General features: G+C 41.2%; 1 protein-coding gene across 2 annotated transcripts; it reads left to right on the top strand.

Moving 5' to 3' along the window:
* Positions 1–9,160: 9,160 nt before the first annotated feature.
* On the top strand, positions 9,161–23,980 carry LOC117818271 (LHFPL tetraspan subfamily member 2a protein-like). Of its 2 annotated transcripts, none has more exons than XM_034691051.1 (3): positions 9,161–9,460; positions 19,736–20,449; positions 22,404–23,980. In XM_034691051.1, the coding sequence occupies exons 2-3, from the start codon at positions 20,038–20,040 to the stop codon at positions 22,658–22,660; spliced, it is 669 nt and encodes a 222-aa protein (XP_034546942.1). In that variant the 5' UTR covers positions 9,161–9,460; positions 19,736–20,037; the 3' UTR covers positions 22,661–23,980. The 2 variants fall into 2 exon arrangements, with proteins under 2 accessions (XP_034546942.1, XP_034546943.1); XM_034691052.1 differs by lacking the exon at positions 9,161–9,460 and adding an exon at positions 16,336–16,461.
* Positions 23,981–24,585: the final 605 nt, after the last annotated feature.

The raw sequence follows: 24,585 nt of genomic DNA, 5'->3' as shown, positions 1-24,585 counted from the left end.
AGCCTGCCCATTTCACAGCAAACTCTCCCTGTGGTTGGCCAGTCATTATGAGCTCATGCTGTGCTATCGACTGTTGGAACGGGTCGATCATCTGGTATATAAAAAGCTGCTCTTCCCATCAGCTCCCTCTTCTTCACAATGATCTGTTGTGTTGCATCATTGCAAGTGCTGCACAAATGTCTTAAAATGTCCATAATATGATCCATAAGTTTGAACTCCAAGACAGTAACTTATCCTCTACAAGGAGGGATGATCAAACATTGCTGAGTAACATGGCCTGGGACTTGAAGGAGATGACTATCATTCTAACTGTTTCACACTCAGTTGCAAATCGACCCAGTGCTTACTTTAGGTGTCACAGTTAGATTAAACAAATAGAACCACATCATCTGCATAAAGCTGAGATGCACTTGTGAGGTCCCCAATCAAACAACGTGTGTGACTTTGTGCTAAAGATATGGTCCTAGCTCTCGCCTTGCTTAGGAACAGCACCTGCACCTGTGATACCCAACCCCAGAAAAGAGTCCTCCTCTTTTCCAGGAGTTTGGTTCTTGAACTGATGCTATGTGTGGATGGGAGCCCAACTGTATCTAGATGGTACAGGGTCTGCTTTCTCCACCAGAGAGGTCACTCTCCATGTTCTCCACCTTTGCTGCTTGCATTGCACTGACTTCCTAACTGATTCCAACTGGTAGTGGACCCAGAGGTTGGCAGCTTCATATAATTATTTGGGCTGTGTCTGGCTGAGCCCCATGGTTCAAGGTCCAGCAAACCCCATGCAGTAAGCTTCCTTCCAATGTCTTGTTTTGGGGAACCTTGGGGGATGTGCTCTTGTTTTGATTTCTAATATATGAGGGGATAAAAAAAAATCTATGCAATAAGAAATTAAACAAAAAAAAAACTTCTTCATGATCAGTGTTATGGTGACAACAATAAAGGCTTTATTTACAAGCTTTGTGCAAAGCCAAGCTAACTTGCTCTTGCCTTTAGTTTGAAATAGAATGTGATTGGTGTTCTTTCTGAAAGTCAGTGCCTAAGAATATTTTGCAAATACCCCAAAATCCCTTTTAAGCCAAATTCAATGTTTTTAGGTTTGTTCAGAATCCGAACATGGATAAAGCTCTCAAACCAAAACAAGAAATATAACGACAAGAAAATGGAAAAAAAACTTTACTTTACAAAGTATTGTACTTCAAGGTGCTGGAACGACACTGGCTGGGTACATACAAGCCAGTCATTTATAGCGCAGAGCTCTTTTTTGCACAGACTGCTTACATAAATTCACAGAGGAGTGGTTTGTTTACTATAAGGTGTTGTAACTCACTTACACCTTGTGAGCTCCGTTCCCTATGCACAAGTGATATATATGTGGTGCACATTTTTTTAGTCTGGTATTTTTTAACATGTTTGTGAGTACGTCCATGTGTATTTATGTGTGCTCGTGTGGTTCAAGTGTCAGGGAAGTGCTGAGTCAGGCTGCATGTCTCCATGGTGGAAGAGACCTTAAATTCCATGTGCTCACTCAACTGCAACCATGAAAACAACTCCAACGCACCAAAGTGAACACTGCTCAACATACGACTGCAAGCTCTACATTAAATGAGGGATTTGGCGACATGCAATAACGAGACCACAAAATCTATGAATGATAAATAATTTAAAGAATGATGTTTTTTTTGTCGGGGATCGCTTTCTTGTGGACCTTAGAATTGTTGTATCTCAAAAGAGATCACATCAAGAGTTATAGCATGCTGGCCCTCCTGAGGTTACACCAGATGTTCAGTTCTATGAAACCTGTTTACATTCTGTATTTCTACCATATCCCATTTCTTCTGAGTTATTTCAGATATTCCAGTTGGAGTATCAGGCGTTGACCAGCAGCTGAACTGAATGGCATTTTCTCACAACTAGTTCTCACAGGCTGAAGCTGGAAATGAGGCCGTCTGTGCAGTTGCAAAGAGACCAAAGGCTGAAGCAGAGGGTGAAAGGACAAAAGCTGGGACTGATGATAGATTGGGGAGGGGTGGGGGGCTCTACAAGTGTGTTAGATCTGGAATGGTTGTAGTGGTGAGGCTTGCTGGGAAAAAGGCCAGATTGTTGGCATTAGAGAGGAGGAAGAGGTTGCACTAATTTACAAAATGCAAGAGCTGTTGTTTAAGTGGTGAAACACATTTGAAATGTGAATGACCTGGGCTGACACTGATAAAGTTGTGGTTAACTATTGACTCCTTACGTACTGATAATACGCCGGACCAATCACATGCTCTTTTGACCAGGTGGAGAAAGAAAAAGAATGCAGGAAAACATGATATGACCCAACAAATCTTCCCTCTTGATATGAGATCATGACTTCACTTTGTAAACAATATCATAACTTAGTAGTTATGCTGATTATGGACCTTTGTATGTGTTCTGTTTTTACTCTGCTTTCCCTCCTGTTACAGAGAGACTCTCTGTGCCACTGCAGCACTATGTTTACCTCCACCCACTCCTCTGGTCCAATCACAGCTCAAGCTGAAGATGACTTTCTGCTGAAACTGTCCATTCTTTGTGGATTTGTCTGCCACATATAGATAAATAGGGAGAGAGAGAGAGAGAGAGAGAGAGAGAGAGAGAGAGAGAGAGAGAGAGAGAGAGAGAGAGAGAGAGAGAGAGAGAGAGAGAGAGAGAGAGAATGCACTCTGTGACCTTTTTTTTAACCTTTTTGATGTCTATTGCTCGGTCTTAATCTGTCTTATTTTGTATAAAGAGTTGCAAGAAACAGCATATGGCTTTGATAAAACGTATCATGACCCTCTTTAATTGAAATATATACTGTGACACAATGTAATACTTCTTTAAGACACAAGAGGGCAAAATAACACCCTCACTGTATTTGCTATGGGTCTTCTTCTGTTGATGCTCAGAGGGGAACCTTATAGCCTGCCAACACAAAGAGGTCATTGAAGGGTTTGATCAGTATTCAAGGTATGTAGATAATACTTCAAGGTGTTTGCAGTAAGTACCAAGTTGGAAAACTTTAAAAGGAGATGTTGGACCCTCCCACCTCTGCCATCAAAACATCACATGAGGGAACCTGTTTTGGAGTAACTGCTCTGTTTGTTGCTGTAAAGCTGTTCTGTAGGTTCCCATGGCCAAATAACTCTATAATAATAATTTTGTCATAATTTAGCTTCCAAAATATGTAGGAGCCATCAATGGCAACACTAAGGCAAAATAAACACAAAGGATCAGAACAGGCAGCTAAGTCAGGTGTTCCAAGCTAGCTGCAAACTCCATGAGGCTGAAAATGAAGCAAGAGCAAGGGTGCCAAAAACAGACACTGAGTCAATCTCCATAAAGAGGTGCATAATAACATGCTTCACTTTTTTATGTTTTTTTCTCCTCCTCCTTTTTTTTGTCATGTTATATTATTACTCCAGGAACAGTAACACAGTGGTATTCTATCTGATTAGTTTGGAGAAAGAACTCAATCATTACAGGCATGCCAATTATGTGTTGGTTAGCACTCTTCAATTAAATAATTTCGGGTTCACATCCTGGACTGGTGCTTTCCATGTGAGGAACAACTATACTACACACTATGTTACATGTGCTTTTAAAGTATCCCAATACAATTTTTAAATGAAAAAACCTAAAAGATAAGCACTGCCAGGCAGGCCTGTGATGAGGTGGTTGGTACTGCGTACTTTCAGTGATATGGTTTAGGGTTCAAATCCTGGACAGAGACCTAATGTGTGATGTAAACATGACATGTTTCATCACAAAGGAGACAAGCTGCTTTTAAAGTACCGTTCAGATATACATTAAAAGACCTAAAGAGGCATCACTGCCAAGCTGGCCTGTGGTGTTTGGATTTTGGAATGCTTGCTTTCAATGCAAGAATCCGGGATTCGAATCCTGGACAATGACTGTGCATGGGAGATCAATATAAAACACCTCACCCTGTAGTTTGAACTGTGCTTTTGAATTACAATATCCAAATGGTAGAGGAACAGACTTACAAAAAAAAGCTCATTGAAGCAGACCCGTGGTGATGAGGATAGGCGTCCTACCTTACAATCTGAATGGTTCTGGATTCATATTGCTCTATGAGCTTCCAATGTGAGATGAAAATGAAACACTCCTCACAATGTGCATGAGCTGTGCTTTTAAACCACTCCAACAAATGGTGAACTAAAAAGACCCTGAAGAAACAAGCACAGACAAGAAACCCTGTGGTGTGGTGGACAGGTCTGCTGACTTTCAGGCTGATGGTTCTGGGTTCCAGTCCAGTGTAGAAAGAAGAAAGTTGAGGCAGAGAAAGTAGAAGGAGGAGGAAGAGCCGAAATAAGGATGAGACAGTACAATGAGGACAATACAGAGATAAAAACAGACCCTTGGTATAAGGTGAAGCTGTGAAGCTTTGCTAACTGAACATTTCCCAACCCTTCATTACTTTACATATCCTATTCTCTCATTTATGTAGTATGGTCACTTTTGGCTCCAAAGTCCTACATGATTGAGGCCATAGTGCCAAAGAGGCCTAAAATTAGCAGTACAAAAACAAATTGATAACGCTGTGGTGACTACATCCACCACATACAATCTTTGGTTTTGGCTTCAGGCCTCTTTATGTCTTCCCAGTAACTCTTTAGTGTCATCATTTTGTGTCAGGGTATGGCAGAGTTGTTTTTATTCGTTTATTAACTTAACTTGCTTTATCCCTTTGTTTTTATATCCATATCCAACAACAAATTAGTCTTATATTATTGAAACAATACCCTGTAAGAAGTTAAATGGCACATCCACTTGTGTGCAAAACAACTAGGGTACTAGGGTAGCTTGCTTTATGCAGCTACCCTAGTTGCTCCACAATAGTTTGACATAAATTTTGTGACACACTCAAGAAAAAGTTTTTGAACCAACATACTTGTAGTTCACTGTAATAAGCAGCTGCCTTTTCATTACCCTCTGCTTTTCAATAGCTCTTGCTAAGAAGACGCTGTAAGACCCAAACTTATCTTCTAACTTCTCCTTTTCATTTCACAGCAAAGATTCACAGCATGACGTACATAAATCTTGACTTCCTGCTAAAACTTCAACATACGTAAAACCATAATCATTGCAAGAAAATGTATCATCATATGTAAGCCAGCGGGGCATTTCCAGAGGAGTGGCTAGGGGTGGCACGGGGCCTTCTTGTAATCTGATTGGCCACCCCAGTTGCTACACCAAAATTTCATACAGCATGTATTTTTTGGGGTATTTTGAATTGTAGAAAAGATTTTATACATTTATTTTGTAAATCAGGTGCACAGGGGTGAAATTGATAAAGGCAAAAATAATTGTATTAAGAATGCATTAAAACTGATTCAAAAGCGTGACCTTGTAAAAACATCTTTTTAAGTCCTTGAAGAATGAAACTTTTAAGACTGATATGTTGCCACTCTGTTGTATTACTTAGTTTGAAAACATATAGAGAACATAACATTCATGAATGAAACTTAAATGTCCGTAGTTAAAGTAGACCATTTAGTAAGGATAGGAAGGGTAAGTACATGTCATCAATTCACGGGTGTCTGCACATATGTACTGCCAGCCCTGCAGAGCCTCAGTTGGGACACCCCAGTCTAAAAAGTCTGGACATGCCGCTGTTAGCCAGGTGGGTCCAATTAAAGCCTAGATTTTTACATGAAACATGGAGATTAAATGACTGCTGAGAGCAGATCCTTGATTCAAAAAACAAAGCTGTCTTTTTTTTCTCCTGCATAAAATCACAAAATGAACTAATGCCTGAGGAATAAACTCAAAATTCAAGTACTAATCAGAGTTAGCTGGTGTGTGTTGTTCTCTTGTTTGTTAGCAACCACAGCCGTGTCATCCAAACACAATTCCTGAAATCACCTGCATCCAAGAGTCCTGTTTACTTTGGCGAAATAGAGAGCACCGAAACTCTGGAAAGTGTAGTTTGGTTTTATTTCCTAATGTGATTTGAAGCTTTAGTGCATTAGTTCATTGCTTGTGTCTGCAGGTTGATTAATATGATGTGATTACTGGAAACAGGTTAGTCATATAAATACAATTTGGATAAGCAAAGAGTCCAAATATTTATAAAGCTAATATGAGCCAAAGTATGCTTGTTTCAAAGTCCACACACAAGATGATTATGTTTGTGTGCCCGCTCATGAGTCGTGTTAAATGACTTTTTTTTGTTTTTACATGCAATAAGGTACAACTTAACTCATCGTCATGGTGAAACTGTTTCTTTGGCCAATGCAGAGACATCAGAGCTTTTGCTTTTTTATTAAATCATGACTGTGCTCATGCGTGGCTAGTCCCAGCAGTGTCTATTTTCTCTCTCTCAGTGATCTAATTCCTTGGTTATGTTCTTCTACACTGTGTTTTTGTGGCTCCAATGTATGGTGTCACCTTTAGGCCGTACCTTATTTCACAAGTGTATGACCTCATTTCCAACATCAAATCATACACTACTGGGAAATCCCTACAAAACAAAATGGAAATTATGCATTCTCCTTTCTCTTTCACCACAATGCTACCAACTGTGTGTTCATGTTTACCTCACCGGACCAAAGCATTTTAACCCCTAATTGGCTGGTATCTGTCTTCAAGGATTGGCACTACAAGAATGTGAAAACAACACAAGCTTGTAGAAGATACATTTCTTTTAAATGAAAAAAATGTGGAAATCAATCTGATTCAAACTTTTTTTTTACTTTGATGATATTAAAGATAAAAGTGAAGTTCTGTCTGGTTAAATGCACTGTGAGGAGTTTCACTGTGTGTTGTGCTGACTGTGGAGACCTTTTTCAACTAAATGAATGGTATTTTGAAGCTACAGCCCTGACTAGTGGCAGGTGGCTGCATTACAACTGTGACAGAACATGTGACTGTCAGTTCAGGCTAATAGTAGTAAAAATATTAATCGTTTGTCCGAATGACTACTAATTCCAGTATCGACTTGTGAGGGTGATGACGTTCAATCGTTGACGAAATGATCACGTCCTTAGAGGGAACTGATCAAACACGTTCCCTTAAGGTCAAAAACAGCAGTCCATAAAAAGCAAGTCAAGGGAGATCCAGCCGTGGTTATGTCCATCTGCTGAAAATAAGGCTTTTAGCTCTGTTTTGTTCTCAACCAATTTCATATGGAATAGCTAGCAGATTAGGATCTAGCTCCATTAGCTTACATGCTAGTTGTTAACTGTGACAGCAAAAAGACAAAGTGCCAAGGAAACCAAGAATAGCTGATACTGTTTTTACTGTCGACCAAAAACAATGTGATATAATGCACTAATCGATGCTGCTTCTGAGATGATATTATTGGATAGTTGATCTGTAATCAACCAAATAAGTGATGTGAAGAACCAATGTGTTTATCTCTGGGGGACAGGTTGATCATCTTCTACTGCTATAGTTAAAAAAGTTAATTTTCTCCCAACAACAAAACTCCTGATCTTGAGATGATATCATCAAAGAAAAAAACTAAGTGTGTCCATTTTCCCCTTTCTGAGAAAAGAACTGTTTTGCGAGAACTATGAGACAAAAGTCCAAACAAATGAACACAAACTTCTCCCTTTCTACTAATTTCTCCCTTTCCATCCCATTAAACATCCAAACAGCTCCTCAGATAATCTATGGGTACTTTTCCTAAGAAAGGAAACCACTGATTTATAATATATATCCAGCTTTGTTTTTAAAGTTCACTTCGTATATTCTTCAAATACATTGAAGCATTTCATACTACCTGAAAACACCTATGTGCCGCCGCTTTATACTCCTAAAACTTTGCATACTGATTCAATTAAAGTACAAATGCTTTCTTTGCAGTGACAATTAACCTTTTTATGGATTTGTTTTTAATATTCTGATATGATTTATCTGATGGTAGTTATAATAACGATATGTTTAAAGCCTTACTGCAATTAACACAATTACATCAGCCTGTGTTTTCTCACACACACATCTAAACTTATGCTACTACACTCATCATCATGGCATCATTTCTTCAACTTCCTCCCCACAGCCACTAACCGTTAAACCCAATCATCATCAGCATCATCATCCCAGTGTTTCCTGAGTCCACCCTAAAGTTTCCCATGAAGATGCCTTGCATTAAAAAGAACATCCTCCTGCCTCTGGGACTGGAGCTGTCTTGACCACACTTATCTATTTACAGACATCGCTGCCTCCCACGGTGTTCTCACCAAGACGACACACACAGACTGGTCTAGTGTGGAAAGAGGAAGTCATGGAGGCAGAGCACAACCAAATGATACAGTGGAGAAGTGAGGCGTCATGTGAGCAAGGAGACAGACTGCAGAGTATGAGGTCTGAGGGCAGGAGGGCAGTGAAGGCCCACACTTAGCAAACTCCCACTGCAGCATCCCAGATAGGAAATAGGACCACTGTTGACAGGCTAAGAAGAGGAGTCAGTGCTTTTTTAAAAGTTAGGTTTGTATAGATAATAACAGAAACAACATGAAGCAAGAATGCAGCAGTAAACACCAGTGTGGGGGAACTCAAAATGTTTAGGTTGCATGGTCACAAACACTGCCAAACATGGGATGGGGGAGCCTGAAAAATCACAGCGAGGCATGCCAAACATTAAAAAAAATAAATTGGATCAGTGGTTTCAAGTAGACCACCAATCCTGAAGTATTATGAAATCTTTGCGAGTTGTAATTTCTCATAGTCTCAACAAAATCTACACAGGATAAGCACCGTCAAACTCTTATTTACTGCAGGGATTTTGGAGTGTTTGTCAAACATGAATGCTATTTTATCCTTGCAGATATACCTCATTTATCTTATAAACAGATCCAACAGAACTTGCTGCAGAAAAGCACAACATTTAGAAAGTAATGAAATATGTTTGTCTGGCACTGAGAAGCTGCTTTTGCTCAAAGTTCAGTTTGCTTTCTCTACTTCACAGCTGAGGAAGGTTTATTGGATTTGGATGTTGAAAAATCTGATTAAATATAAATGAAGCCCAACATTTGCAAGAAGTCATAAAGATGTGGCTAAGGTACTTTCTATTATTATTATGGTTCTCATGCACCTCGTGATTGTCGCGACCCCCCAGGGGGTCCCGACCCACACTTTGGGAACCCCTGTATTAGAGGAGTTTATGGGAAGAGAAGTGGCCGAATCCAGGAACTCGTCATCACGTTTCTCATCAGCTCTGCAACTTCTCCTCCACTTCTTCTGTCTTTGACAAACGGAATGGGGGAAGGGAAAAGGGGGAGGGAGGAGAGAAAAGAGGAGAAAGCACGACGTCAGATGTTAGTGGGACGGCTTTAAGTGTGAGGGAGAGTAGGAGGAATAAGGTCCTGAAGAAAGTTGAGTTTCTGAATGAGTGTCTGGAAAGTCAAGCTCGGCTGCACCGGGAACAGAAGCAGGGTTTCAAAAACAAAGGACAGCTGCTGAACACACCACGGAACACACACTTTGACTATACGTGAGTACAAGACGGTCAAACATAACGACTGAATTCAAACGTGTCTGTGTTACTTTGAATCCTGTCGCTGAAATAATGAAACACTTCTTGTTTTGACTTACTAGCAAGAAGTCTTGAGCTAATGTCATAGCTAATCTAACATCTTCTTTGAGCTCATTTCTGTTTCTTTTAGTTAGATAGCACGGGCTTTTAGCATATCATAACAAGGCGTCTGAATGTTTCTATTTTAACAGTTCTTAAAGAGATGTGATCTGGGAGAGGCAACAGCATCTTTGCATAGTGTAGCTTTATTTTAGATATCTAGTTGCACACTTCACGTGTGTTCAGGTGTAACATCTGGATCAGAATGTGAATCAGAAATGGTTTCATTGGTCTGATATCTGCACAACTGCAAGGAATTTGACTCCAGATTTTCATTGCAATTAGTTTTCTTTAATGGACACATACATCTATAAACACAGACAACAAATTGAAAAAAAAGTAGCCTACATAAAAACAACAATTATATAAAGGTGGCTTTATATAAAGAGCAGAAGCTAGGAAAGTATTCATGCACTGTATTCAAAAGATGACTGCATATAAAAATGACAACATCTGGTTCGACTTCACAGCACATCCACACCTCTATAAAAAGCCTACCCTCTTATTATCCTCCTTTGGTATTGTTTTTATTCCTTAATCTGTTATTCACACATGTTCACACCACGACTCATGCCTTCCCCTTCTCCGTCCACCACAACCTCATGTCCTTGAGGTCCAGTGAGGAGAAAGAGGAGGAGGAGGAGGTCCATCTGTATGTGAGAGCCACCCATGGAGCTCTGTGCCTGACACACACTGCTCAGAGAGAGGGGGGAAGTGGTACTACATCATAAACTAAACAAAACCAGGAAAACGCTCTGTGTTTATTCTAGCTGAGTTCAAGGACAAACTGTAGAGCGTTGATGAGAGGAGGGGATCACCACCATCAGCTCAGAATCCTTCACAGTGTTACAAACCATCCACACTTAATGTTCAACAGATTCCAGGACTTACTTTATAGAGGTGTAGTGCTTTTAGTGTGATTGCCCTAACCTGCCTTCTCAGCCTAGTTTAGACAACCTCCAGATAACAAGTGCAAACTTGTTGCATATTAGCAGTGTGAAGGTGATAGCAAAGGGTGATTTAGTGAGAAGTGTGCTCAGCAAATGCAGAACGATATTGCAGCTGTATGTCAAAATGATCTGTAAGTTTAAGGGAGACAGATTGGTTACTCAAGTGTCCTCTTTGTGTTGTGATCATCTGCAGCAGTGAGTGAGTCTGTGAAGAAGTTTGAAGGTTTATGAGAAGAAGATTTGGGGGAAAACACTAAGAAGACCCCAAAAATCTGAAAGGACATCTGTATATGTATCAGGTAAACTTTGCTGCAACAGTTAGCCCATATTTTGTTGAATTCGTTACTTCCCAGGCAGCCACTGTTTTACGCTGAAACCCCCCAGGGTAAACAAATGAGCTTGCAAATTTTAAGCCACACTTAATGGATAATTTGACATTTAAACAGTGGTAGCAGCAACACAGCTGGATATACTAACATTCAACACAACTGTTCTCACGGGCTAACTTGTGCCATAGTACTTTTTCCTTGCATCTTGTGCATTTATTACATAGGTAAGCTAAAGAGAGACAGGTAATGTGAGGAGTAGGTAGTGAGGAAGACTTGCAGCAATGGGTGTTGCCCGGGAGTGAGGACTATAGCCACTCTAGGGGATGTTTGCTTAAATTGCTTGGCCTACTAGCTACCGGGCCATAGACTGTGTAAAATATGGACGTAGGATCTGTGATGTCACCCATCTGTTTCTGAAGCGCCGTTTTGAGGCCAATCGTCTGTGGCATCATTAGTGCTGCTGTCTGGCAGCTGTGACGTAAAGAGGCGGGCTTTGAGCCTCCTAGCCAACAGCTACAGTGTTCCCGCCTGTCAATCAAGTCAGCTGTGCCTCTCATTGGAAAACTTGTAATCTCAATATCTTTGAAATTGCCGTGTTAGAAAAAAATTCACCCCCATACAGTGAGAGCAGATCAAGAAATGAGCTATCCAGACTACACTCGTCTTTTGTACCAGGCTGTAAACATGTTTATTTCTACTGTAAAGATCGTATTTTTTGAATTGGTGTGTATGTGGTTTCCGGTACTTCCGGAGCCAGCCTCAAACGGATCTTCGATGAACTGCAGTTTTTAGCACTACCGCATTGGACTCATATTTTCAGACCGGAGGTTGCCGCTTGACCCAGACTTGTAATTCTCTTTCAATGTTTTACAGTGCAGATAGCAACCCACTGTCATCTTAAGCCCTTTTCATATTGCGAGTCTGCAACAGCACCATAACAAAGATCTAACATCATTATGTCCTTGTGCTTTAATATTGATCCTGCAGTGGGACAATATTGGTGCCCCAGTGTGTGATTTCAAAATAAAATTAAGGCATTGCAGAAGCATGAGAGACACATTCACACACATTGTAACGCCTGTTACTACCACGGATGTGGGCACAGAGGTGTGATAACCATATCTCACCATTATGCCTCTGTGACATTCATGAAGTTGAGACATTACAAGGATGTAAAGATCGTGCTTTGACCTGGTAATATGAAAAGGGCTTTTTTGATAAGGGAACATCAGTGAATGCACCAGTAACAAGGTTTTATAACTCACATGCAATTTACAAAAAAAAAATGTGTTGCCCTGAGAGGTTGAAATTCCAATTATTCTTAAAAGTGATGCAATATCTTCAGTAAAATAAAGTTCTGTGTGGTCCTAACATTACTGTAAAGGAGGCAGTGTAGAGTTGTTTAGAAGGAAAAAGCCAGAAGAAGTTTGTTTGTGCATCCATCATCTTTGCAGAAACACACGAGACAGCCCAAGGAGTGAGGAGGGAGCAGAGCGAGGCCGTGTCATTCCTGTCTTTGTGTGAGTGAAATGTGAGGGTCACTGAGGGGCTTTGTGCGTCAGAAACTGTGGGGCCACCTCCGAGTCAGCATGGGGAGTGAGGGGCAGGGGGTGCTGCACAGATTGAATAGGTTAGGGGCCACAGCAGCCTGTCTTGGAGAAGGAGGGAGTGAATTCTGGGCCAACGGTGGCATGTCTTTGAGAGCTAAAAGAGTGAGTGAAGGAGGCCGCTGTCGGCAGGTCTTTGTGCAGCCTTTGTTGAGTTGAGTCACACCAGATGAAGAGGGCCGGTACTTATTCAGGGCTTTTTTGGCGCACACACAAACACATGCACTCAAATGAGCTTGGCTGATACTTTTCACAGGGGAAGTCATGCGTTTTGATGCAGTTATTTCACAGGCGACTGAGCACAGGCTGGCACCTTTCATGCCTTTTGGAGTGTGTGTTTGTTGTTGTTTTTTTGCATCAGTAAAGTACTGTTTCTGCACACTGTTGGAGGGCTTCTGGATGTTGACCTTTTATGTACATTTTTGTGGCCTCCTATTGTCTTTGAAACCTCAGCCCCCTGCTTGTATTCAAAAGTTAGACCTTTTTTGACATTTCTTCTCTTTGCAGTCAGGGGATTAAACTTAACAGCTTCTAACAGCTTGAATTGTTTTAAAGTGCCGGATTTAGGCCCGTAGAAAATAAATCTGAACTAACTCTGGAGCACTAAACATGCTTTTGAAGACAGCCATCTTCACTGGCTGCAGTAACAAGTTGTGGTGAGTGCAGATCCATGGGAAAACTTCTTCTCAGTTTGTAACTCTTTCATTCACTGTTTATGGACAGCTACAAAAGCGGTGGCTCACATGGTTATGGTTAGCGAGACAGAGTTCTTGAAGACAGAAGCTTGGTTTGTTTCGTAATATCTGTGAGGGTTGATTGAGAAAGCCTCTTTCAAACCAAAGAAACTGAGCTGGTCTTTGTGCTTGTTCTCTTTGTATGTTTGCATGACTCACTCTTTTGCTATCTCTCCTGTCAGAGGCATGAAGCATGCTGTGAAAGCAGGTGGAAATTTGTCTCCTTAAGGCTACAGGTTAAGGTGTGACAATCCAAGGGGGGCATTATGTACAGCTCATTAGTGTTGTGTGTACATTCTCCCATTCCTTTCTTCTCCTGAAAGGCCTTGTTCTCTCTTTTCCTCACATGGTTTGGGTTTCACAAGCTCTTAAATCTGCTTTTTTATACAGCTTGGGGGCAAAGAGAGCTTGGTGTGGATCTGTGGCTGTTGTTCAGTTGATAAAAGTGAGCTGTGATGAAGATTTACAAGTTATTGCTGCAGGGGAATGGGCGTCTCTCTCCCTGCTGATGTTATGGCTTGCCCTCTGTTATTACATCACTCTGCCTGCTGCAACAGAGTCTTGATAAGCATTCAGATCAGAGCCTTTCCTTAAATTTCTCTTGATTGGGAAATTGGGAGTTGAGGGCGTGATATGTTCAAGTATTTGCATCGTGTCTGTTCAGTATTCAAGCTAACTTGCTTCACTCTCCCTCACGTCCCCTAGAGCTCCACAGCTTGCATTCTTTTATGAATGAGGGATATGTTTGGTCCTGCCCGACACCGACTGTTATCATACAAGTTTCATATCTCCTGGGGTTTCTTATTTTCCTGATTCTTGGAAGCACAGAGGGAAGTTAGAGCGTCATCGGCGGCCTCTGATTGTCCACATCTTGTTTGGGTAGCTGTGTAGCCTTAAAGATGGTGCCTCTTTGTGGTTTCTGGTTTGAGGGCATTCCTACTTGCTGGTCCAGATGCATGGTCAGAGCAGACTCTGGAGCATGGGGAACAGATTGCCTTGGTTTGAGGTTTCTGGTCCAGGATGTGTGAGTTAAGAAAAATGAGCTAATGGAGTCCTTCGTGGGCCAGATCAACAGGGGGAGTCATCTGATCTGAGTGGGTGATCCACCTGCTCAAATTCACTCTTTAAAGCTGAGGACACTCATACTCATCAGAGCCGTCTTTCACACATGAAGTCTGGTCAATGTGCAGATGTTTTTCAGACATTCAAGTCCTGACATTTACATGACTTACATGCACTATACAATAGGAAACATTTTTTTTTTTTTAACTCTTTGTAACTACTAGAAAAAGTCTGTTTGGTTTAAGTTAGGGAGAAGGGGGATGCCTCTATGTGGTGACTATTTTTGGGTTAATATTAGGGAGAATTACTAGTCTATTAAACAAGTTATTAACACTTTTATCATTGTAGCCCTGTAATGCAGATCATTTGTTGTGTCTGTGCTCCACATTAGCTAACCTTAACCGTACATAGACTGGTACTAGCAGGCTGTTAGAGAGAAATGTCTGTTCTAGGTCTAGAGCAGCAGATCCGGACATTTGCATTCTCAAATTCAGCACACCTGGGTGGAATCAGGACATTTTCAGGAGTTCAGTTCATATGTTAAGGGGGGCTCTAGAGAAACAGAAGCAGTGCTGATGTCTTTCACAATATTTAAATCCATGTCCATTAATGGAATTTTTTCTTGCAAACTCCACTGTCTGTGTCTAACCTTTCCTTTGTAGAACAATCTGGGTCAACTGTGCTTTGGATCTTTCAACCACCCACTTTCATTCCTCATTCACTTTCACCCTCTACGACAGACTACAGTGGTCAGGACTCATTACCTCAGCACCTTGGCATGCTACCAGAGCCCTTTGCTGATATCTCAGAGCAATTACTCCAGATTTACAGCCCGGCCGCCTCCTCTATCTAACGGCCAACTGACTGACCCACATATGCCTCGTTTTCACTGCTTTGTCTGAGGCAGTGAAAGGTCTCGGCTCAATCTGATGTTTGGCTTTATTAGTAGAAGTTTTATTGAGCTTAGAGGCTGCTTGGCCAACAGGTCTTAACAGCCAAACATGCAGTCCACATGGCTGGCTGCCGGCCCACGGGTAAATTCCATGAACTAAAGTTTGTATCATAGCAGCAAGGCGACTGTTCCTGTTGGCTCGCCGAATGAAGGCTTGGAGAAGTGTGTGTAAGTTGGCTTCAGGTTCTCACTGCATGCATGTAATCCTGTGTGGCAGGCTTTGTTTCTATCAGGAGGGAATAAGCAGGTCCAGATCAGATGCAAGAATAACCGCTTTCATCTTGTAGCATATCTAATGTATCATCAGTCAAAGTCAGTGTCACGCAGGACCCAGGAAAGAAGCCAAAGACCCCGTGATCTGTCAGTGCTGGTGATGATACATATCTATGACAGAGAACTCCACAAGCACACAGAGAGCAGCAGGAACGAAGATCTTACACTTTGAACAACATAGATATCTATCAAAAGGCACAGGGAGGGAGAGACCTCTCACCTTGATCATAGCAGGGTTATGAATAAGTCATATTTCTGAGTCTCATGTGCCGTGAAGTGTAAAATACTTCTCCTTCAGCACTCACATGAACACACTGAGAAGCTTGACCTTGCCAAGGAAGTGCTGCTAAAGCACTTTCCCAGAAGTCAGTTCAAAAAACAGCAAACAAGCGGAAAGTATTAATCAGTTTCAGGATGTAGTGACCTTTCTATATTGCAGCACGTACACACACCCTCACATGAACACAAAAAGACAGTATATACTCAGGCTGCCCCTGAGTTTAGATTGTTGTTGTTGATAAGAAGTAACGCCAACAGAGGACTAGTCATTGCACGTTTATTATAGTAATGCCGTTACCTTTTAATTTATTTATTTGTCTGTCTGTTTTGATGTACACCATTTTCTATTTTTACTATCAAATCCAGTTGTAAACAGAGGTGCCGGGTTAGAATAAATAGTGTTTTGTTTTAGCCACAACAAATCTCTGCACATGACTACGCCTTTAAGCCTGTCTTTGAATGTTTAACATCATTATCAGAAAAAAAAAGAAAGAAAAAGAACTACACACTTCCTCAAAACACTCTCCCGTTCAACCCACTTTCAAAAAAGTCCCTTCGCGTCTTCGTCTCCCTCCCAGTGACACTACACAGAGCCGTGATGAGGTATGAGTGAACAGATTTCCAGTAAGAACTGGTGCAGATCACACAAGGTGCCTCCTGACTGCATCGACAAGGTATGTTTAGCCTCCATCCCTGTGGTTTAAAGAGACAGAGCTGCTAATTTGAGGGCATTGTCGTCTTAACTGACAGCAGCGCGCTTGGCCCCGGTGGACTATAATCATCTGCCAACAGAAGACTGTAAATCAAAGTAGCCAGGACCATAGCCAGGGTTGCTCAAACTGTGCAAACAAACATGGATATACAAAGATACATGCTTAACACATCTATAATTACATGTGTACTTATTCAGGATGCACAGTGGCTGCTTTAAATAGAGCTAAAACAGCCTGTATGGTGAGTCAGGCTGAGTGAGTGCTTTAATGTGAAACCTGTAAGTACAGGAGAGTGGAAACTTTGATACAAAATGTTATGTATAACAATGCCTGGAAGAAACTCAAGGCCTATACTGAATAGTGTAAACCCTTCTCAAACACTTGTAATATCGCACTATAAAACTTACCTTTATTCTTTGGTTTCTCCCTGGAAGAGAAACCAAACTTATAAATAAATATGTCGTTACATTTTCAGAAATATATGTGACGGTTTAGATTAAAAAGAAAGATAAGTTTACTCATCCTCACAGTGCATATCTTTGCTTCAGGAGCTGTTTCACTCACACTGATGCTTCCTGTTTGCTTCCTGTTTATCTCTGCCATTTCCTTTTTGGCAGACTATGAATAGTAGGGTTGCTGCTTTATCCTGTGTCTATATTTTCAGTCAGCTCAGTTGAAATGCTCTCTCTGAGTTTATCTTCAAGCTGTGTAATTATATGTAGACAGTGTACTGTGGCCAAGGGTTCATGTAATCTGTAATTAGGATTCCAATTTGTAGAAAGAGAAAAAACGTTCCTCTGAAATTCAAAGTTAAGATGAAGTTGGGAATGTAACAGATAGGCATCACTGTCGGGCTCAAGACAAAGCACAATCATTCACACGGAGCATAACATGCAGAACTACTTGAGAACACAACCGTGAACTGAAAACACAGCAGAATACCGCTGAACTGAATCACACCCTCATCTGAAGTGTTTCAAATCTCATACCTCCTCTTCAGATGTTGTCATGCTTGTGACTTTGTTATTGTGACCCAGTTCTGCCCGCACCTCGTATGAATCTGTCAGCTTTTTTAGCTGCATGAGATAATGCTCTTATTTTGTAGCTTGGGAAATGGCTGAAGTGTTTTGAACCAACTCAGATCATATCAGCATTCATTCTCTACAGATGTGGTGGGATGATTTAGCATCCCAAATGGAGGCTGGCGGGGAGGTTATGACCGAATACCACATTTATTCCCCCCGGGATATCCCAGTGACTTACAGCTCTTGATAAATGTTTGTGGGCTTAACTATTCATCACAGACAAAGTGACACATTCAGCAGGAATTAGAGCCATAGCATGATAAAATAGTCTCCTCTTATGTGATCAACAAGCTTTCCTTCCCTTATGTGGAAGTAATAGATGTACTGGACCAAGCAGAAGCATGATTTATCATTTATTTCATAACTTTCACAGACTGCTGACGTTTTTGGAGTGTGGCCTCGCCCAGTTTACTTCTCTTTTAGCTCCAGTGGTGTCCAGCCATGCAAAAAAAATGCTGCCAGATTTGGAAACACATTGTAGGGGTCACTGGTGACATACAGTGAAGTGAATGAAAAAGTGTTGATGGTATTCACATATTTGAAGAATTACATTGAAATGATGCAAAAGATAATTATCCTGTTACTTTGGATGATATATAAACTCGCTATTAACAGCTCAAAGGGTTTATTGTTTCAGTAGAAAGTGATACAATGGTTTAAAATATTGCAATAACACTTTCAGTTTTCATAACTTATCAAACTTAAGGAAAGCTTCAAATCTGCAAATCAAACTTACACCATCTCGTTTTTAAACTCCAATATGTTCAGAGCTCAGCTGCCCAGTTAGCTCGATTCACACCCATCCTTCATCACCTTCACTGGCACTGAATCTCGCTCTTAATCTACAAATCCCTAAAAAATAACCTCACCCCCTAATACCTGACCGACCTGTTCAAATGCCACACGTCATCTGAGATCCTCAGATGCCAATCTCCTGTCTCCCATCATCAAGACCAAGCACCGCACCTTGGGGACAGAGCCCTTGCTATTGCTATCCCAACTCTCCGGAACTCTCTCCCTCCAAAGATCGGCAACTCTGACTCACTTCTCTCATTTAAAAATCAACTCAAAACCTTTCAAGAAAGCCTACAAGACTTGACCTCTACTCCATCCCCACCTTTGATCTGTCCTCCTGTCCTATACTTTTATGTGCTAAATAAGTCTTATCAATTATAATTATTAGTATTTAGAGCCCTCCAACTTTCGTCAATTCATCTAAAAATATATATTTTGGACAGTCACTGAGACAGTATCTAAACCAGATCCTAAATATTTTCCTGAGTGTATCATAGCACTGGATCATGACATCAGTGGCCCTCAGTGCTCCCACGGGACCACCGCTGTGTTGAGGCCAGTGTGGTCACAGCAACTAAACCATAACATAGCAACAGTCTCACAATAGCTCTGATTGGGACCTTTACCCACTCACTCAAACAGACACTTAAAGAGTGACTCAAATTCTCTAACACTCACACAAAGTCACATTACATTCATGGGACTGCTCTGAAGATGTCATCTGTAAGAGGTTACAAGAGACTGCTGTTGAATAAAGATCATACAAATCCTTTGATTTGGCGTCACATAATGAAAAGCTGCATTAAAGCCAATAACCTTTGCTGTAATGCGTTAAATGCATGTGTTTGGACTGTGATCCAAAGAGTCAGCTGAATGCTACAGCTCCAGAGGATGTCATGTGTGTGCATGCCACAGCACTGAAGATCTGGCATGTTGTTCAGTGTGTTACTGTCAAATGTGGCATGCTGCTACAAAGCTCCGTAGCGATGCGTGTTGACAGCTGCTCAGCGGTGAGACACACAAGGCTCCAGTCATTTTATAGATAAAATCAAATTCACAAAGAGAGAATCACAAATCAAATGACGACAGGAGCAATCAGCTCTGTTGTTTCTAGCTGTCGTAACAGTGTCTGACTCATCCTGGACATCTGGAAGTGTTGCTCGTGGTACACACACAGCTGGCTGATAGTGAATGTGAAGTAGTGCTCTGTGGGAGGCTGAACTTCATGATTCATACTAGATGGGAAATAATTCTTCTCAAACTCTGTCTCTCTTTCTTCCTTCTCCTACATGTCAGTTGCTCCCACTTCACACAAACGTTGTGTCTCTGACTCTTTCTTGTCTCTGTCTCTACAGGTTTACTTTGCAGACATCATTATGGCAGAGGGAAGCTGCTTCGGTGCATTGTAGCAGCCTGTTCGAGATGACCAGAGCCTTGAATGAAGGGGGAAATCAAAGAAGAAAGGAGGGTTAACATCTGCTCAGAGAGGATAAGATCAGCGGCACATCTGGATCTGAACAGGGAACTTACAAGACCTTTCTCTTTGTAAGGAAAGGAATTTAAACCCTCTAATACCAGCGTTCTGCCTCTACAAGAGCCTAAAAAGGCTTCAAAGATTTTCTCTTAGTATTATTGACATCTCAGATAGACTTCCACCATGTGCCATGTCATTGTAACATGTCGCTCCATGCTCTGGACACTGCTCAGCATCATAGTGGCCTTTGCTGAGCTCATCGCCTTCATGAGCTCTGATTGGTTGCTGGGATTCCCTCGCTCGGACCCCAGTGCGGGGGGAGCGGATGTGGAGTCCAGGGAGTACCGACCGTCACTTGGTCTCTACAACCGCTGCCTACGTATCGGGAGTCGAGGGGTAGGCGTGAGCTGCGGACCCTACGCTAGGACCTTTGGAGAAGTGGCCAGTGGCTTCTGGCAGGGGGCCATGTTGTTTCTGGCTGCGGGGACATTAGTGCTGGGAGTGGTGGCCTGTATCTCCATCTTCAGCCTGTGCTTCCAGAGCATCCTGAAGAAGAGCTTGTTCAACATCTGTGGACTGCTGCAGGCCATCGCAGGTCAGATATCTGTATGTGTGTGTGTGTGTGTGTTTGTTTATAATGGTGGATGAAGAATCGGTTGTATTTTAATTGTTGCTTTCAGCATTTTGCCTTTATTTAATTGGTTACTTTAGATATAAACAGGAAAAAACAGGAAGAGATGTAATTTAAAGGTGACATATCATGCAAAATTGACTTTTTAATGGTTCTCTACCTGAAATATGTGTCCCTGGCATGTCTACAAACCCCCCGAGAATGAAAAAAATCCATTCTGCCCCTGTTTTGATTTCTTCACCTTTCTATAAATGTGTGTGAAACGTAGCTGTGTACCAAGACACACGTCGACATACTGAGAAATAAAACAACAAGAAACACTAAATCTGTGACCAATCCTTCAGAAAGGTCCTGCTACAGGCGCCTCTCCGTCAGGATCAGATTCTGGATCAGATTCAGAGGGTTGAAGTAACGTGATCTAAGAGCAGCCATGCATATTCAGCCAACATGTAAACATTAGATCAACGTGCTGGACAGCCGAGGCACATCCACTTCCTTGGGGGGGCGTGGTCAGAGAGAAAACGGAGTGTTCTGAGGAGGACTGAAGAAGAGGGTTTTTCAGGCATGCCAAAATCTGATTTCAAAGTGTTTTTTTGAGCACAAACTTTAAAGACATGTTTTCGGGACCTCTTAGACCAATATATATTGATGAAAAAAGCGTGATATGTCACCTTTAACACAATTTGTTCCAAGCTTTTTTGATTTGAATGTCTTTGCTGTCAATCTTAAAGGCATAGGTCATTTTTTAAAATGGGGTTGTTTGAGGTACTTGTCAAAAGTATTACCTACAAGTGATACCGGTCAGCTCGGCACCTTTGCTGAGAAAACGTCTGGAGAACTGACAGCTAAGCTAAGCTATCAACCGCTGCAGAAGGGTTCAGCTCTACCACATAATTTAGCTAATGTGAAGAAACGTACACTATTCGTGGATGGGACACATACTGTACATGTTCTTCCACCTGCTGATTCTCCAGCCAACCACTCTACAAAGTGGCTGTGCTGAAAGGTATCCCCTGTGGGTAATACACTTAATATTGACAAGTACCTCATACTACGCTACAAAAATAAAGATTAATTGATTGATAGTAAGTGCTGCTGAAATTATTAAATGAAATGAAAAAAATCCTGTCAGTTTGATAAAGTTATTTTCAAAACTATAGTAAGCTGCAACTAAACCAGACTAAATTAAAAAAAATGTGTAGTAACATAATATTAAAAAACAAGATGCATTTCTCATTAGTTGAGTATTTACCATCATTAAATATGATGTACAAAGTATACACTATGATTTTACCCCAAAACACCAAAAATATTGTTTCTCTGTGCTCTAACATTAAAATCACCCAGTTGAAACGAAAGAAACATTTTTATCCTTTAACATCTACATGTTCCTGTCATGAGCTCAGAAGAAGCAGTGTAAAGCCCTGGATAAACTCAATAATTTATATAAAAGTCCATACCTCACTACCTACTGAAGCTAATGCTAGTAAATTGGGATCTGTTACAGATAATGAAAGTGGTTACATGTCCATGCAGGCGTATTTCTGTGGATTTGCCGTAGCCTTAAGGGAAGTTCTGTGCTTCTGTGTTTAGTTTGCAAGTTGAAACAACCTGAGTTTACAAATGTTCAACACCAATATCTAGTTTTAGGTTCAGCTCAGTCTTTATACATGTTTCTTTCTACAAAGGGCTCCATCAGGTGTGTTTGTCTTAACAGCTCTGTTGACTAGGTGATCAGTGAAGAGGGGTCTTTCCTCTCAGCATAACTCAAAGACATGTCAGCTGAAAAATAGATACGATCTTCCCCAGAGATGAGTCCCAGAGTTAATAGCTGCACTGAGATGTTTGTCTTCTTAGCAGTGAGGCTCAGATGTTTGTGACTCAACCCGTCGTCTCCTGGTTTCGTCTCTCCCTCCAGGGCTGTTGCTGATGGTTGGCCTCATGCTGTACCCTTCTGGTTGGGGTTCGGACAAGGTGAAGAGCTACTGCGGTCCGGAAGCCTCGCCCTTCATGCCATCTCTGTGTTCCTTTGGCTGGGCGTTCTACGCAGCAATAGGAGGAACGCTGGCAACATTCCTGTGCGCGGTGCTGTCTGCGCAGGCTGAGATCGCCACCTCAAGCGATAAGGTGCAGGAGGAGATTGAGGAGGGGAAGAGTCTCATCTGCCTGCTCTGAGTGTGCAGGAAATTTTGGATTCTCCAGGACTCATCCATTGTGTGATTTCTCTTGTAAAGACACTTGGGGGTTCTGCCTGGATCAAATCAACTGATTAGTGTAAAAAGAGGCCTTGATAACATCTACTTTTTTGTTAGGATGTTCTTTTTTAAAAGCACCTGAACCCTGTATGGACTTTGGTAGCGCAGCTGGCTTAGGAAAGATACCTGATCACTTATCCAGCATTTTTTTTTTTTTTTACCAAGATACTGTTTTGTTATGTAATAATTCTTGCCTTAAACAAACCACTGATTTTAGTAGTAGGAGAAATGTTTAAAAAAAGGTAGTGCGTTCCTGTTAGTGTTACTGTGGACAAGTTAAACACTGCCAGTAAAACAGTGTGCATGTTTGCAACATCATTAAAATATTCATTCACATGGTTCACCTGCAAACCTCAACAAATCACTGAATGCAAACAGATGTGTGCCCACAGCAGCTTGCACATGTATTGTGTGTGCGAAAGACATGAACTGTTGTGTCTGCTGCATGTTCATATGCACTGAATCTGCCGCACAGCAGGACAGTGAGACCCTCTACCTGCCTGTTGAAATGTGCCATTCAAGGGGTTGTTCATTTTAAAGGGAGTTCCCCCTGTTAAATGGATTGTTTGTGGGTCTATCACAGCTTATTAACCTTCAGAGTGTGTGTGTGCAGAAAAAGAACAGAGACCGGACAGATGTTTTCCTTTAGTGATGTTTGCTCACAGTGAGATAAAGCAAACGTAGCTTATCATGAGCTACCTTATGGCACACCATACAAAAAGACCCGGCTCTGAATAGATCATCTTTGTACATTTTGAAACAGTTTAAAAAGTCATCTTTCTTTCTTTGGTACTTTTGGAGAATCACCTGATCCTGTTCTTTGCACTTGGTCCTTCATTAATTTCACATTCCTGCAAATTTTGTTCACTTTTCTTTATCATTTTCCAATAATGCTTCATTACATTGCAGTAAATGTAACATCGTGTGATTGCTTGTTTTCATTGTAGATGAGATGTGCAATAATTCAACTCTGGTGTGTTTGATGTGAGGGTGAGTGGACTGAAAGGAAAGAGAGTGAAATGTTATGGGTTTTCCTTTTTTTTGTGTGTTGCATACGAAGCGTTTCTAGTCTTTCTGTGCTTTAAATTAATGTTTACTGTCCGCTGTTTTTGTTACATTAACAAAAAGAGTAACAGCATCGGTGGCACATTGTTTGATGCTGCATGTATGAGAGGTTTTATGTGTGAGGAGAGGCACAGCCTGTAATTTGTACTCAATAAACTAGGCTTTCTTTAGTATATCTTTGATTGTCAACCTTTCTTTCACTGATAAGCACAAGCTGTCTTCATGCATTTTCTTGTTTTAACAAAAACTTCTTGAGCAAACACTGACACCCAGTGTTTGAAAGCAGACAATACAGAATGGTGGTCTAGTGCCTCTTCTTGGCTGGGGTCAGTCAAAACTGAGGTTTTGTTATGTATAAGTCAAGTCAAGTCAAGCTTTATTTATAAAGCACATTTAAAAACAACCTCAGTTGACCAAAGCGCTGTACAGTTATTAAAAAACAATATCATCATACACAATATAACAATAAATAAAAACAACAAAAGAATAGTAAGAGCTCAATTTAGGAAATAAAAAGAGTTACTCAAGTGCTCAACAGACTGTGCAGCTCTAACCTGGAAAGGTAGGCTGTTCCACAGCTTTGGGGCCACCACTGAGAAGGCTCTGTCCCCTCGAGTAGAGAGTCTGGACCGAGGTACTGCCAGGAGCAGCTGGTTTGATAACCTAAGTGCTCTGGAAGTACTGTGAGGCTGTACAAGATCTGATAAATAAGATGGTGCCAAACCATTTAAACACTTTAAAAACAATTAATAAAACCTTGAACTGGATCCTAAAGTTAAC

This window comes from Notolabrus celidotus, chromosome 9 (assembly GCF_009762535.1).
Source record: "Notolabrus celidotus isolate fNotCel1 chromosome 9, fNotCel1.pri, whole genome shotgun sequence".
Classification (NCBI taxonomy): Eukaryota; Metazoa; Chordata; class Actinopteri; order Labriformes; family Labridae; genus Notolabrus; species Notolabrus celidotus.
The sequence above is the reverse complement of the archived record's forward strand: the minus strand, read 5'-3'. Positions and strand labels throughout refer to the sequence as shown.